The sequence below is a fragment of the Palaemon carinicauda genome, chromosome 23 (genome assembly GCF_036898095.1).
Source record: "Palaemon carinicauda isolate YSFRI2023 chromosome 23, ASM3689809v2, whole genome shotgun sequence".
Lineage (NCBI taxonomy): Eukaryota > Metazoa > Arthropoda > Malacostraca > Decapoda > Palaemonidae > Palaemon > Palaemon carinicauda.
Genome location: NC_090747.1, coordinates 96,266,657 through 96,281,854, shown reverse-complemented (window position 1 = coordinate 96,281,854; position 15,198 = coordinate 96,266,657). Strand labels below are relative to the sequence as shown.

At 42.0% G+C, this 15,198-nt stretch overlaps 1 protein-coding gene across 5 annotated transcripts in view; it reads left to right on the top strand.

Annotated features, from left to right (window-relative positions):
• The window catches only part of LOC137617273 (hexosaminidase D-like), a 435,862-nt gene extending 421,355 nt beyond the window's left edge, over positions 1-14,507 (top strand). For all 5 annotated transcript variants that reach the window (XM_068347267.1, XM_068347265.1, XM_068347270.1 and 2 more), the window contains one exon: positions 8,391-14,507. In XM_068347267.1, coding sequence (XP_068203368.1) covers positions 8,391-10,615 — 2,225 coding nt within the window. In that variant the 3' untranslated portion in view covers positions 10,616-14,507. The remainder of the gene's footprint in view (positions 1-8,390) is intronic.
• Positions 14,508-15,198: the final 691 nt, after the last annotated feature.

The following is a 15,198-nucleotide window of genomic DNA, read 5'->3' as shown; positions in this document are numbered from 1 at the left end:
CCATGAAACTGGAGGAGGAGTTCGATACCTGGTTTACCCATAGGAAATTGCCTCATTCTCCCCCGGCGCCATCAGCAACACTCCCGCCTGTCATACTTCAGCCTTCTTCACCAGTGGACCGGCACGAAGAGCCACCAGCAACTCGGGACGATTCGGACCATTCAGCACGTTCTTACCAGTCATCGGTCTCCTCTTTTGGGTCGTACTCTTTCTCCTCGTTGGACGAAGGTCCGATGGACTCGAAGAGGAGACGAGAGAGGTCCCGTTCCCGTTCACATTCCCGATCTCGCCACGCCAGGAGGCGTTCCAGATCCCCCAGGAGGAAACACAGGAGGAGCCACTCGTCAAAAGAAGAATGGGTGCGTGTCACCATCCCACGCAGCCACCTCCTAGGAGCTTCAGCAGCCCCGAGTACCTCTGGCTGGCTCCCGAGAGCTCTTTCTCCATCCTTGAGGTACGGCCCCTCCAGCAGGCCCAAACTTCGACGGAAGTCCTCGCATCAGGTCTCAGTCGACAGGCATAAGATCGCGAAGATTCCGAATTCATCCGCACAGCGGAGAGAGTCGCCCCTTCGGACTGGCAGCCTTGTCCCAGCCTCCGGCCCTTTAATGGACCGCCCTGAACGTAGGAGTCAACCAGTTGGCACGGGGAAGCCCGCTGCCACATGGATCCCCGCAGAAGGGGTTAGGCTCATGACGGACACCCTCGTCCCAGCGGGGCTGCCCGTTCAGCGAGTCGAGCCGCCAAGGGCTCACCACGAGAGAAAGATGCCTCCACCTCAAGCGGAGCCCTCCGCCTTAGATGTTCCTACTCAGGCGGAGGACCAGTCGGCCGAAGGCCTCGTGGATAGCGGAGAATGTTCGAGGGACGAGGTCTCCACTTATAGGAAGGTCCTAGCCCTCATCAGGCGCCATCATAGGGTTGATGAGCCGAAGCCCTCAACGGACGAAGCCTGGCTCTCCAGGCTTAGCAGGATGGTGGCTAACCCTGTGCAACAGGCCTTCGCTGGCTCTTCCCCTGGCAAGGGACGTTAGGCTGGGTATGGACCACATAGATAGGTTCATAGCCAGCCAGGCGGACGCTCCAAGGAATCAGAGCGCCGCGGAGGTCCCTGTACGGTTGAGCCAGCGATTGTTATCCTGAACCAGGGAGCCGCTGAAGATAGGGCATCCTCCGCTCCAGTGTGTTTTTCTCCGACGGAAACCTCCATGATGGAGGATATGGCCCTGGATTTAGTATACGTATCATCATGGTTGGACTGGTGGGCTTGCACGCTATTAGGTTTTCAGGCCTCTCACGACCTCTCCGTCCCCGAGAACCAGACCTTGCTGAGGGAACTAATTAGCTCGGGGGGGAAGGCTCTCAAGTTCCTATCGTACCAGTCTCTCTCTCAGGCAGCCAACTGGGTCCTGCAGAAGAGGGACACAGTCCTGAGTAAGTTGGTCAGGAGACTACCAGACAGAGAAGCAAGAGCCTTAAGGAACTTACCCCTGTGGGGCGAGTCTGTGTTCCCCCTGAAAGCAGTGGAAGAGACTATGGAGAGGGTCAGAAAACTTAGGGATGCGGAAGACCCCGGACCCCCTCCAGCAAGACGGCCTGCCCATAGGAGACCCTCTTCGGATGTGTGTCTCCCTCCCCGTGCCTCACCGATCCAGCCCAGAAGGGACACCCTGTCGGTGTCTTGGCACCAGCCCTCACAGCCCTCCCGTAGGGGTACTTCGGCCCCTCTGGCGAGCTTCAGACCATCCTACTCCAACTCCAGGAGAGGACACTCCAGCCACGCCTCTCGAAGGACATAGGATGGGAGGCCCCCTACTCCTGCTGAAGCCTCAGGTGGGGGGGATGCCTCAAACACTCATGGCAAGCATGGCGGGACCACGGAGCGGATCCGTGGACCATCGCAGTACTGAAGGAAGGATACAGACAGCATTGCAGGAGGAAGTTTCGGCCATGCTCGCGAAAGGGGCAGTAGAGCCTGTCAAGAATCCAGGACTGGGGTTCTACAGCAGGCTCTTCCTGGTTGAGAAAGTGACAGGGGGCTGGAGACCGGTCATAGACCTCTCAGCCCTCAACAAGTTCGTGTGCAATACCGACTTCAAGATGGACACCCCGAAGTCGGTCTTAGCGGCCTGGAGGGAAGAGGACTTCATGATGTCCATAGACCTCAAGGATGCCTACTTCCAGATCCCTGTCCACCCCTCCAGCAGGAAGTTCCTAAGAGTAAAATGGGGTACCCATACATTACAGTTCAGAACCCTCTACTTCGGACTGTCGACAGCTGCTCAGGTCTTCACGAGGGTCTTCGCAACAGTTTCAGCCTGCGCACACGAACAGGGCATCTCCCTGATTCGGTACCTAGACGGCTGGTTGTTGCTTTCAGCGTCAGAGGGAGCACTGAAGGAGCAAGGCGCGAAACTTCTGAGGTTTTGCAGCGTCTTGGATATCACCATCAACCTGGAGAAGTCTCAGCTGATAACCTCCACCAGGATGATCTACCTAGGGATGGTTCTAGACTCCCGGTTGGCGAGAGCCTTTCCCTCCGCGGAGAGACTGGACAACCTAGAGCAGATACTCTGGCCCTTCCTGTCGGACAAGCCCAGGAGAGCCAAGGACTGGCAAAGATTGATAGGCCATCTCGTGTCGTTGGAAAAGTTAGTCCCCCAGGGGAGGCTCAAACTCAGGGGCATGCTGTGGAACCTGAAGGAGCTCTGTCCCCGGAGGCGAAGGAGGTCCTGAAGTGGTGGCACGTCAGAGCGAACACTCAAGGAAATGCCCTTTGCAGTCGACCCTCCGGAGATGCTGCTGTTCACGGACGCATCCAAGGAGGGTTTGGGAGCCCATCTTCTCGACAAGGCAGCAAAAGGAAAATGGGACTCCGAGGAGAGGAGCCGGCACATAGACGTGCTAGAACTGATGGCCGTGCAAAGGGCATGCCGAGAGTTCGTCCATCTACTCTGGGGAAACACTGTGGCTCTGATGTGCGACAACGCCACGGTGGTGGCCTACGTGAAAAAGCAGGGAGGACTGAAGTCGAGGGAACTGTGCAGTCTCACAACGGAATTCCTGGAATGGGCAGAGGAGGAGCAGATCAAGATCACAGCCAGATTCATTCCGGGAAAGAGGAACGTCTTAGCCGACGGCCTCAGCAGGATGGGTCAAGTTGTAGGGTCGGAATGGTCCCTACACCCAGGAGTGGCCAAGACCATCATTCTGAAGTTGGGCTCTCTGGTAATAGACCTCTTCGCCACGAGACTTAACGCACAGCTCCCTGTGTTTTGTTCTCCTGTGCCAGATCCAACAGCAGCGTTCGAGGACGCCCTTCAACATCCTTGGGACAATCTCAACGTATACGGCTTCCCCCCCCTCGGAATGCCCAAGCTGGTCCTCGACAGGGTGGGGCGGGCAGACAACCTGTGGATGACTTTGGTAGCGCCCAGGTGGCCGGAGAGGGAATGGTTTGCAGACCTAAAGGAACTGGTGCGCCTTCCGCCTTGGCCACTTCCGGACAGGCCAGACCTTCTCCGGCAGCCTCACTTCCAAAGGTTTCACGAAAACCCTCGGTCCCTCCGCCTTCACGCGTGGAGGTTATCGAGCGTCTCCTAAGGAAGGAAGGATATTCGTCGAAGACCACAGCAAGGATGTCAGGTTACCTAAGACTGTCGTCAGTGGCGGTATACTAAGCGAAGTGGCTACCTTTACAAAATGGTGCTCCTCGAAGAACATCAGGCAGTTAGTGGCCTCCATTCACGAGATAACAGACTTCCTGGTCTATCTTAGGGACGAAGTGGGCACGTCCATTCCAGCCATCAAAGGAGTCCGAGCGGCGTTGGGCCAAGTCTTCCTCCTAAAGGGCATCGACCTAGGTGCTTCCAGATAATCTCGATGCTCATCAAGAGCTTCGAACAGTCATGTTCCCCCCAGGCCACTAGAGTGCCCCAGTGGGATGTGGCTAGAGTGCTGAAGATGCTTTCGGAACCTCCCTTCGAGCCTCTCAAGGATATCCTAGACAAGGAGCTCACCCTCAAGACGGTCTTCCTGTTAGCCCTTGCTTCGGCGAAAAGAGTAAGCGAGATTCATGGGCTGTCTTACGAGGTCTCGCACTCGAAGGGGCGGCGAGAAGCTACCTTCGGTTTCATACCCACCTTCGTTGCCAAAACTCAGAACCCAGCTGTTCGGGACCCTTGGGTTGAGTGGTTCTCAGTGCTAGCAATCCCGCGGTCGGACAACCCGAGGGACTTGCTACTGTGCCCAGTCAGGGCAGTATGGAAGTACCTAGAGAGGACGTCCAGACTTCGCCCCAAGACCAAGAGTGTTAGTCTCCTCAAGACTGGTGAAGAAGCCTGTATCCAAGGATACGGTCTCCTTCTGGCTGAGACAGGTAATCATGAGAGCCTACGACAGTTCGGCGGTCTCCCCTCCGGGAAAGCCTAGACCCCATGACATTAGAGGCCTGAGTACTTAGTTGGCCTTCGAGAGGAACATGGCAGTGGGCCAGATCCTGAGAGCAGGTACGTGGTCAAGACAATCCACCTTTACGGCTCACTACCTAAAGGAATGTTCGAGAAAATCCTTGGACGGGTTCTCTCTTGGTCCCGTCATTTCTGCGCTCCAGAAGATTTAAGGTTTAGCCCCGGGGAAGCCGTGGGCAGTAAGTCCAAGAGACACAGGTTCCTTCCTTAGCTTTTTACCCCGATCACCTTCCCCTACATGACCCTTGATTCCTTCACCTTCCATGAGATACACTGTCAGTGAAAGAATACGTCTCCAAGCATTTTTACAGAGGCGAGTTACTTAGACACTAAGAGTTTTTTGCGTAGTTTTCCCTATTTCTCTTTTCTATTTTTGGGGTCAGCAGAACCTAGCCTCCTATCTAGGTTCCTCTTTTCTCTTCGTCGACGGTCTCTAGGTCTGGAAGGCCACTCCCACCTCCTAAAGTATGTCTCCTAAGAAAGTAGTTAGGGGTAAGTACTCCGTGTTGGAACAAATCACAAATTTTAAGTAATTTGTATTTTTCTTAACAGTACTTACCTCGAACTACTTTCGGGTTATGGCCCGCCCATCCTGCCCCGAGTGCCTTACAGGACTTCGTAGAAACCTTTCTATCTAAAACTTACTGGAGGTCGAGACCTGAGCGAGCACGCTCTCTGACCCCGGGTCACCTCATGGCGTGTATCACTCCGCCAGAGGTTCCCCCTCATAGAAAACGGAGGTGGGGGTAAACTACACAAAATTCTGGTCGGGGAAGGAGATCCCAGATACTCCTAAGAAAGTAGTTCGAGGTAAGTACTGTTAGGAAAAATACAAATTACCTAAAATTTGTGATATTTGGTAACAACCTTCAAAGGTTGATATACCTCCCAATGATTAATCTATGATGGGTATTCAAAGATTCATGTTTTCTATAAAGTCCCCCTAATCCCTAGTTGGATAAAGTTATCATCTAGGCTTGTAGAAGGAGTCGCCTAATGGATGTCCCATACATAACTCATTCTTGAGATTTGTATTTGAATTAATGGGTACATTGATTTAGGTAAAAATGTCCTTGCAAGGATGGAATTACTATTGCAACCAGCAATCATAAATATCATCATTACACCTATGTAATGCCACAGCCTTGACTAACTAGAGGTTTTAATTTAAGTTATTGAAAATTATTAATCAATAGCAGTGTGTGTTCTTGCGTTGGAGGTTTGAAGCCATATTCTTTTTACCAAGTTCCATGGTATTTGTGTTAAATTGCATAAATGCCAATGTCTGCCACTTTGACGTCAACATCAAGAAAAGAGGCATGAATACCTAAATACACTGTGTATATTTCATGGAGATAACTTTTTTTTTTTTTATTGCATATCTAGAGGTGACTAATGTCACTGGCAGATTTCCTTCAGTATCGGTCTCTTCACCTTCAAAATATTTCCCTGGCAGTTGTATGGCCTCATGGGTTGCATTACTGGGCTATGCAGCCTAATTATATAAATACATCCATCCAAGAATTTCAAGTGTATCATATTTTTACGGTTTTTCCCATTTCATTTTACAAGGGCCAAACCTCACCTCTTTACTGAAGTCTGTAACTAATCTTAGTTTGGGTTGGGGGGGGGGGGGGGTGCAGTGTGTTTTTTTTTTTTTTTTATCTCAAAAGGTTTCTGCATTCATTAATTTTTTAAATATTCCTCCCATCCTAGTCTTAAACTATGACAAAATTTCCATTTCCACCATTGGTCTGTTTGATGTATGAGAGAACTTAAGTGACTTTATTTCTGCCTCCTTCTGTCTTGTTTTTAATCATTGGGGGTTTAGTTTCTCTTGCAACACAATTCCATTTGGCTTTGCTACAGCCATTTTTTCTTTTCACTTTTCTAGGCCAATTTGTCATCATTCTTTATTCTAATGAGCTTTCCTCGTTAATTTTCCTATTAATCTCTTCCTGCACATAAACTTTAACATTACAGTATACTTGAGTATGAGTTAGACAAGTTCCTGGATATCCTGCAAAATGAGCCAAGATTCAGTGTTACAGACGGAATTTCAGTTATGACACCATGTAATTCAGTTAAGTTAAAACCAACATAATTTCTTTTAATATCTAAAGAAATATTTTGCTCTGCAGGAGAGTGCCTTTTAGGCAGGAGAGGGCCTTTTTTTTTATTGGGAAAGATTCCCTGATGCCCAGATGTGTGAAGGTTACATCTATGGATTTGAGACATACAGTGGCAATCAGGCTTTCTGAACATCCAGCTATGTAACAAGGCTACATATAGTAGATGCAGGGCAAGGAGCCTTCTGGCTAAATTACATTTAATTATTTTCTTGCAGGAATTACATAAATACAAAGTATATTGTACAATTACACATACATTTTAAGTAAAGTTAGGGCTAAGGCATGGTAGCCTACGTATCATATTTGTAGAACGGAACATTTATGGCTTTCCGTGCCATAATGGAATCATTTCATTCCTATATTTTATACTATATTTGTATTTGCAATATTTTTATAAATTTTATAGTTTGTTTTTGTTGATTTTATTTGTGTAGTATTTCTAAATTTTTGTAAGATATCTGAATGAATTTTTATTCTTGCGCAAATGAAGATACAGATCTTTAACAGCAAAATGATGCATGTACACTTTTGCAGTCTTTAAACAAAGTGTGGCTCCTTTGCTCAACTCTTACAGTATTATGCTGGAAAATATGCCCAGGTGATAATTCCTTCAATCGCTTTCATAGCGCTTCAGGAACATGGTACAATATACAGTACATTTAATATTAAGGTTCTTGTAGGAATGTGGAGCATTGTTGGTGTTGAAGAAATAGAACAAAGGTGAATTAATTGTATAAATAAGCTTGCAGTGATAGTGGAAACGACCAAATTGCTTCCTTTCCTTTATGGAAATAATGTATATCATAGTCTTTCAAAAAACCTGTTGAGAGAAAGAAGGCAGGTAGATAAAGGCATCTGAAATCAGATTACAGATAAAAATCTAGTTTATGTAATTCTATTTTGGTCGTAGACTTTCAGATTTAACAAAGAAATTTCTGCATTTCAAGATCTAGGGATCAACTGTTTCATTAAGACCAAATACTGAATAGTAATTCAAAAAGAAGTTACGGAGATCAGCAAACAAATACTGTATCATAGAACCCTCTTCTTGATCAATTTTTTTTAAACTTTTCACATTTTCTTACACAAGGAAAACCTTTTTGATTTAGTACAGTATGTGAAATTTTCACATGCATCAGTTGTTACATAAGCTATTGCAATTAAAATGCTTGGTATTTTCACATGCATCAGTTGTTACATAAGCTATAGTTTTGGAAGCATTTTTCCTATTTTGATGTATATTTATACCTTTGAACCCTATAAAGATGAAAAAGAGTACTTTTTTATAAAACTTTTAGAATATTTATTCATTGTACTAAACAAAATTGGGGGATTGTATGATATAAAGTTTACATTTTATTATTTAGATATATGAGATACTTCAAGGTTTGAGCAAAAACTGTATTTCAAGATCAGTTCTAGCAGTTTGATACAGCAATCTTTACACTAGCATGACAAAAATGAAAATTATCAGTTTTAGGAACTAGCAGTTAAAGAAAACTAACACTAATCAAAACAACATTGTTGGTTTCATATCACTGAAAGGCATTATATTAAAAAAATCAAAATTATGAAGATTTGAGATTTTTACAGTCTTAAGAAACACTAGTGAAAGGAAGGCAAAATAGACCACGCTGATGGTCGAAGCATTTACAGTATGTATTCCCTTATGGTAAAATGAGTAAAAAATTAGATAAGTTAGTTACTTTTTAAGAAAACTACAAACTGCCATCAGGTTTAAGTTTAAATGTTTACTGGCGAAGTTTATTCCATTTAATTTATTTTTCAGATACTGAGACCAGACACTGGACTTCAGGAGCAGCCCAAAATACCAGAAACACTTGGAGATCACTTTATACAAGATACAATATGGAGGTTGTGCGGGCATGGTTTGGTCGTGCTGGTGTAGGAGCCTGGAGGTCACGGAAGCAGGTGGTGTGGGCAGCTTGTGTGTTAGTCACTGTAGGGGTTGTTTATTTACAGTATGCACCAGGTGAGCCAGTAGATCATCCAAATGCACCCAGACATCGTGCACTTAACACTTTGTATTCATCTCATGAAAGGGATAGCCAGAGTCCATCACGTGACACTGGTGTACATATACAGCATGTAAAGTTTGTAACAGGAGAAGAAGTTCGTCATCCAGGTGCTTGGTCTAATCATGTTGATGGACAAGACACTCAAAATGGCATACAAAAAGAATGGAATCAAAATGAAAATGTTATTAGGTTTGAAACTATTCCTCCTGATCCAAATGCTATGCAACATCGCCGAGCAGTTGAAGTTTTGCAGCAGCGTGTTGCTGAGCGAAAGGCACAAGAGCAGCAGCAGCAGCAACATCATGATATACATGAACCTGCTGGTGCTGTGGTGATAAATCAGGATCTTCAAGCACCGGGAGGATGGGGTGGAGTACAGTATAGATACAATCCATATGGAGAACCAGTCTATGGTCGCACAGATAGACCTAACTATATACCCACTCATCGACTTGTTCATTTTGACCTGAAGGGTGCACCACCTAAAATGTCTGCACTCCTACAGTTATTGCCATGGTTGGCAGCACAGGGTGCCACTGCTGTTTTACTGGAATATGAAGACATGTTTCCTTTCAAAGGTCGTTTGGCACCTCTTGCAGCAAAGAACCATTATTCCAGGAAACAGATAACTACCTTGGTAACTGCTTGCAAAAATAATGGTCTGGAAGTAATTCCTCTGGTTCAGACTTTTGGCCATCTGGAATTTGCTCTGAAGCACGAGAAGTTCTCACATTTACGTGAGGTACCAGAGTTTCCTCAAGCATTATGCCCCTCTCTAAATGAGTCCTTGTGGCTTGTTAACTCTATCATTGATCAAGTGATGGCATTGCACCCTGGAATCCGCTACTTGCACATTGGATGTGATGAAGTTTATCACATGGGTGAATGTGAAAAGTGCCGTCTTGTCCTAAGAGAGACATTATTCTTACATCATGTAGAAGTGGTTTCACGGTATGTGCGCAGAAAATATAATGTAGTACCTCTTGTTTGGGATGATATGTTGCGTCACATTTCAGAAACTGCAATGCAAGAAGCCCATATGGGAGAACTTGTCGAGCCTATGGTATGGGTATATGCTGAAGATGTTTACAGGTTTGTACAGCCATCTGTTTGGACTAAGTATGGTCAGATATTTCCACGAATTTGGGCAGCTTCTGCATTCAAAGGTGCATTTGGTGAACAACTTACAGTACCTAATGTTCGAAGACATTTAGACAATAATCTCAATTGGCTAGATGTAATGGCCAGTGAAACTGTAAAGTTCACAGGTGGTTTCAGGGGCATCGTTTTAACTGGATGGCAGCGATATGATCATTTTGCAGTTTTATGCGAGCTGTTGCCAGCAGCCTTGCCATCACTTGCAGTAAATCTTATTGCAACCTCTCATGGTTATTTTAACTCCTCATTACAGGGGCAGTTATATCAAGCTCTGAATTGCATGCAGACTCCAAAATATCAAACATGGATTAATTTAGATACAGATCCATATTTATGGGATAAATTTTCATGGTGCTTCTTCCCAGGTGCCCAAGTATTCAAAGTAACAACTAGGTTGGATGCTACAAAGAGAGATGTAGATTCTTACATTGAACGCGTAACAAGGAGTCGTGGATGGATCACAGATTACAATCGTCGACATAATTATTCTTCGCCGATGCGCGTAGATGAAGACCTAGAAGAGTTACCAACACGCTTACATTCTGTTACTTTACTTCTAAAAACTGCAAGAGAAGCATTGAGTGAATGGTTTGATGATTGGACAGTAGGGGAGTGGCTTGAACAGCATGTTTGGCCATTACTGAAGAACCTCAATACTATTCAACGCGAGTCTGAGAGCATGAAGGCTGTGAGGTACTGGCCTGCACGGCCATTGCCACTCTTACCAGAGCTTGCTTCGTATGGAGTCTCCCAACCAACTCCCAGTAGTTTAAGAAGTACAGGAGATGAGGATGCTGGTGGTGGTGGTGGAACTTAACGAGGGTTTAATGTATTATAGAGTTCTGAATTGGCTTAGGGAGACCCTTTACCCTTCATACTGAAGGATGCTGGTCTTCTGTGCATGGTGAAAGAGACATGCAGATTGTGAAAACAAAAGTATTTATGAGTCTCAGGTGAGTATCATCTGAATATTTTATATGAAAAATGTCCTAAATATTGAATGTGTGTTTGTAGTAACCTTTATTGTATACAGTGCAGTATTGTAAATGTGACATAAGGATGTAAAACTGCTGCCACCCTAACAATATGAATGAAACTATCAATTCTTCATTTTTAACACCTTTTGAATAATATACAGTATCGTCATCTTAGTCTAGCTCTGAAGATTTTAACTGCAGCATAATTTAGTAAGAATAATTAAAGTTCCTATTGTAAGTCAATATTTATGCTTTAATGATACAAAGTTTACACACATGCAATCCCTTTTCTTCCCTGTATGCATGGATGTATGTAAGCCTTTTCAAGTGCATCTGTGTGCATGTAATGTATGATAGTATTTACTGAGTTTGTATCATTTTATGTTGTGAGGGTAGCAGCTTAATGATAATGAGCAATGTTAGGGATGTTTCCAGGATATAGACTTATAAGTTATATTAACAGTTGACTTATAAAAGCCGGAAATCATTATAAGAGGATTAATGTAGTACGAGATTATTTAAATCGCACCAATGAAAATAGAATTATATAAAATTAAAACAATTTATTAGTTATACTAAAGCCTTCACATACTCATCTAAGTCCTGAAATTTCCAGGATTTTTGGAAATACTGTACTATTCATAGGCGTTTTAGAAGTATGCTCTGTTTTTAGTTTTCAATAACAAACTACCATGTGTAGTTTTACTTGAATGATTTCTCCACCATTTTGGTTATTTGAAGTATATAACAAGAAGTGACATTTTGCTGTGAAGGGGATCATAAATTTGATAATGCAATGTACTCTAAATATTTTTGTACGGAGCTGCAATGAGTTTTATATATTACTGCGCCAAGCAAATGCCTTAGTTCTGGATGCATCTCTAATGTAGCACAAGCTCAAAAATGGCAATCATTGAAAAATTACCAAGAAAAATATCTATCAGAAGTCATTCCCATTCATTTTCCCTGTTGACCAAAGTGTATAGCAATAGTGCAGACTTTTCATCTTTTTTCCATCGTGTGTAGATGACTTTAATGTTTTGGTTTGTTTGAAAATGTACATAGTTGATGGGATTCATTTGAAGTCTGTGACATAATTATTATAATTATCCTGCAGCAGGATGCCATATTGTCGTGTGTGTGAATGTGCTGTTCCCCAATTGTTTGGGTTCACGCATTCATCGGGGATGTCATTGCAGGGCAATCTAGATTGTCTAGTCTGGCCCTGTCAATGTTTACTTGATGTTAATTGTGTTCCAGCATTAGAATGATTTTTCAAATGCTACAGCTAGCATGGAAAGAGGATTCATTAACCTCCTTCAAGCTATCTGATTGCTAGGGCATTCCTGTCAAATGGCTCATAGTGACACGCAATTGTTTAAATTTTTTTGCCATATATAGACTGTGAATATATAAATGTAGGATTGTGAAAATTTAAATTTCACAGTCCGTTGTCATTTTTTTTGCATTTATATTGAAAAGGAAAACAGTGATACATAAATATATTGATTTTTTTTAACATCTTTTAATTATGATGAAAAGGTTAAAGCATATTTTTTTTTTGCTTTGTGTTATTGGTAGATTTAATAGGAATATTTCTAGTTTTTGTCTTTGAGGTTTTATTTAACAGGAAGAGCCCTGAAAGTAAGTTTCTCAGATACGATATTTGTAAAACGAGAAGTTCTCTTTTTACATCATGTATAAATAATTCGTATATTGTAATAGTTTATCAGTATGTGCCTAGTTGTTTCCCTAAAGTAGGTTGTTCCTACTACATATCCCAGTTTTTTAAAATTTTATTTTCCCAAACTCATCATGGCAGTGAACTTTTGGCTGAAGGCGAATTGGCCTCTTGTTAAAATGAGTTTTGAGAAATCTTTGAACTTGGACTTCAGCCCTATTTAATTGAGTACAGTACCAATTTTGTAGTGAACGACTTGTGTGATCCTATGGCATAATTGATGCTAACAATGAAGTAAATGTGCTGAAGGTTTAAAAAAATGCATTTACTACTATGTATGATTATTTTTGGTTTACAAATTTCTCAATATTATGTTGCAGTTGGAAGTAGTAATGGTTTGCTAAATTTTAATTTGTCTAAATTTAGTATAATTAAATTCTTATCTCTTGGTATTCCAATATAATTTTAAAATAAACTTTCAAACTTTAAGATCAAATGCATCTGTTTCATATTTGTATTATGGAGATATACTGTCATAGACATCTATCTAGATTGGGGATACTAGTATATTAATTGGACTATTAAGACATAATCCACATATCATATTAGTGTACAAGTTACTGCCTCTTTTAATGTTGTGAATGTAACTTGAAATAATCAAATCATTGTAAATATATATTGTAAAAATGAGGGTACATTTAAAAGGGAAGATATATATATATATAAATATTGATGACTAATAAAGGAACTGTTTGCTTGCAGAATTGTAAATACTGTATCACAAAATTGGGTTTTATCTGTAATATTCATGACAGGAATTTTTTTCACAAATAAAGAAAGACTTATTTTAAAGCATGCATTACTCGATTGAATGTGCTAAATTGCATTGCTTCTTACCGAGTTCAGTAATTGATATAAGAAATGAGAGAATTTACTTAGCTTGTTAAATCAGTTTTTTGGAGACAAGCTATGCTAGTCATATTCAACTGTGAAATTTTTTAATTGCCAGAGTTCATATATCTACTATATACACTGTCAAGCCGACTGAATGTGTGATGCGTGTTCACTAAATATATGGGAAATAGCACAGTGGCGTTTGCATCGGCATATTTTAATGCAGTGCAGTATAATGCTGTTATATAATCTACAAAATGTATGAATTTTCCAAGTTTTGATACATGTCACATTATTGTGAATCTTGGAACTCATTAGAACTAATGAAATTACAGAAATGTCCAGTGAACAAGCAAAATTAAGTAATTTATAAAACTTGCTGCATAACTTTATAAACAAAAAAAATAATTAATGTGATTGCTATTTACCTTTGTTGGAGGCTAGGAATGTCCTTGAAATAATCTCGAGGCAAATCATGATGTGGTAGAAAAAGCTAGTATTAGTTTTAACACTAAATAAAGAGTAGGATTTTAATAGTTTATTTACTACATATTGTACAGAGTATGATTGTCATTTTTAATTTCTTGTCTTGTCACATTATAGTTGCGTTTTGAAGCCACTTTTTTTTCCCTAGTAAAGTTGTTTGGCACTGTGATATTACCTTTTATTTTTTGTGTGGTATTTAATTTAAGCTTTTTATAGTTTTGTCAGCCAGAGCAAGATGTAGAAGAGCATGGAAAAAAATAAAAATATTTTTTTTTTGTGAATTTACAAAGGTCTTCCAGGAACAGTAAAAAGATTCAAAAGGCTGTACTGGAACTCAAATGTTCAAGAATTTCTTATAGAAAATTCTATAACATTATATATTATACCCACCTTGTCTCGTATTTATCTTGTTTTTGCTTTATTTCTGGAACACTACAGTCAATGATTCTTTGATTACCAAACTATTAAATAGATTGCTAACCATGTTTACTTGCACATTTATGCTAACTCTTAACTTGCCTGTTTGCCAAATCGGAACATATATTTTTGTATTATTTATATTTTCATATGTGGCATGAAAGCATTATGATTTGTCTGATTTCAGGATACATTATTTTTTGTTTCATGATCTGTACAGCCTTCCTCACTGTAAATAAAGTAAATACAGTATAGTACTAGTTTCATTTTTCTTTTCAGAATTTGTGGTTGGAGAACAAGAAACCAAATAAATGTACAGTAGGCCAAAACATACAAACTATATGGCAAGGAATCCATTATAACTATGTTGTCCGATTCGTCAGCTCTCCCCTTTCCCCCAATTTACTGCCGAGCGAGTCAATTGTCCTTTCCCAAGGGACCAGCAAAGGACATCCCACTTCCGACAGTAGTACAGACCACGTTAGAGAAAGAAACTCCATGTTGTCATTGACTCTTTTCTTGTAGAGAATTGGAGGCTGGAGACTAGTCATAAACCTCTTGGCCTTAAGTGAGTTACCCTTCAAAAAACATTCAAGATGAAGACTGCAGCAATGGTCAGACAGGCGATTTGACCAGGGGACCTCATGATCACAGTGGACCTGACAGAGGAGTTCTTCCAGATCCTGAGCCATCCAGTTTTAAGTAAATTATTAAGTTTACAGTTTTCAGCTGCACAAGTTATAACTGTTTCGAGTGGGGATTTTTGGCATGTCGACAGCGTCACAAGTGTTAACAAGTCTTTGTTCAAGTTTCGCATGGGCTCACGAAAAATGGAATCCAGCTACAGTACTCAGTTATCTGAAAAAAATGGCAGACACTGTGAAAAAACCCTTCTACATCAGGATATGCGGCTCGAGTTTTGCCAAGATCTGGGGGTCATGGAAT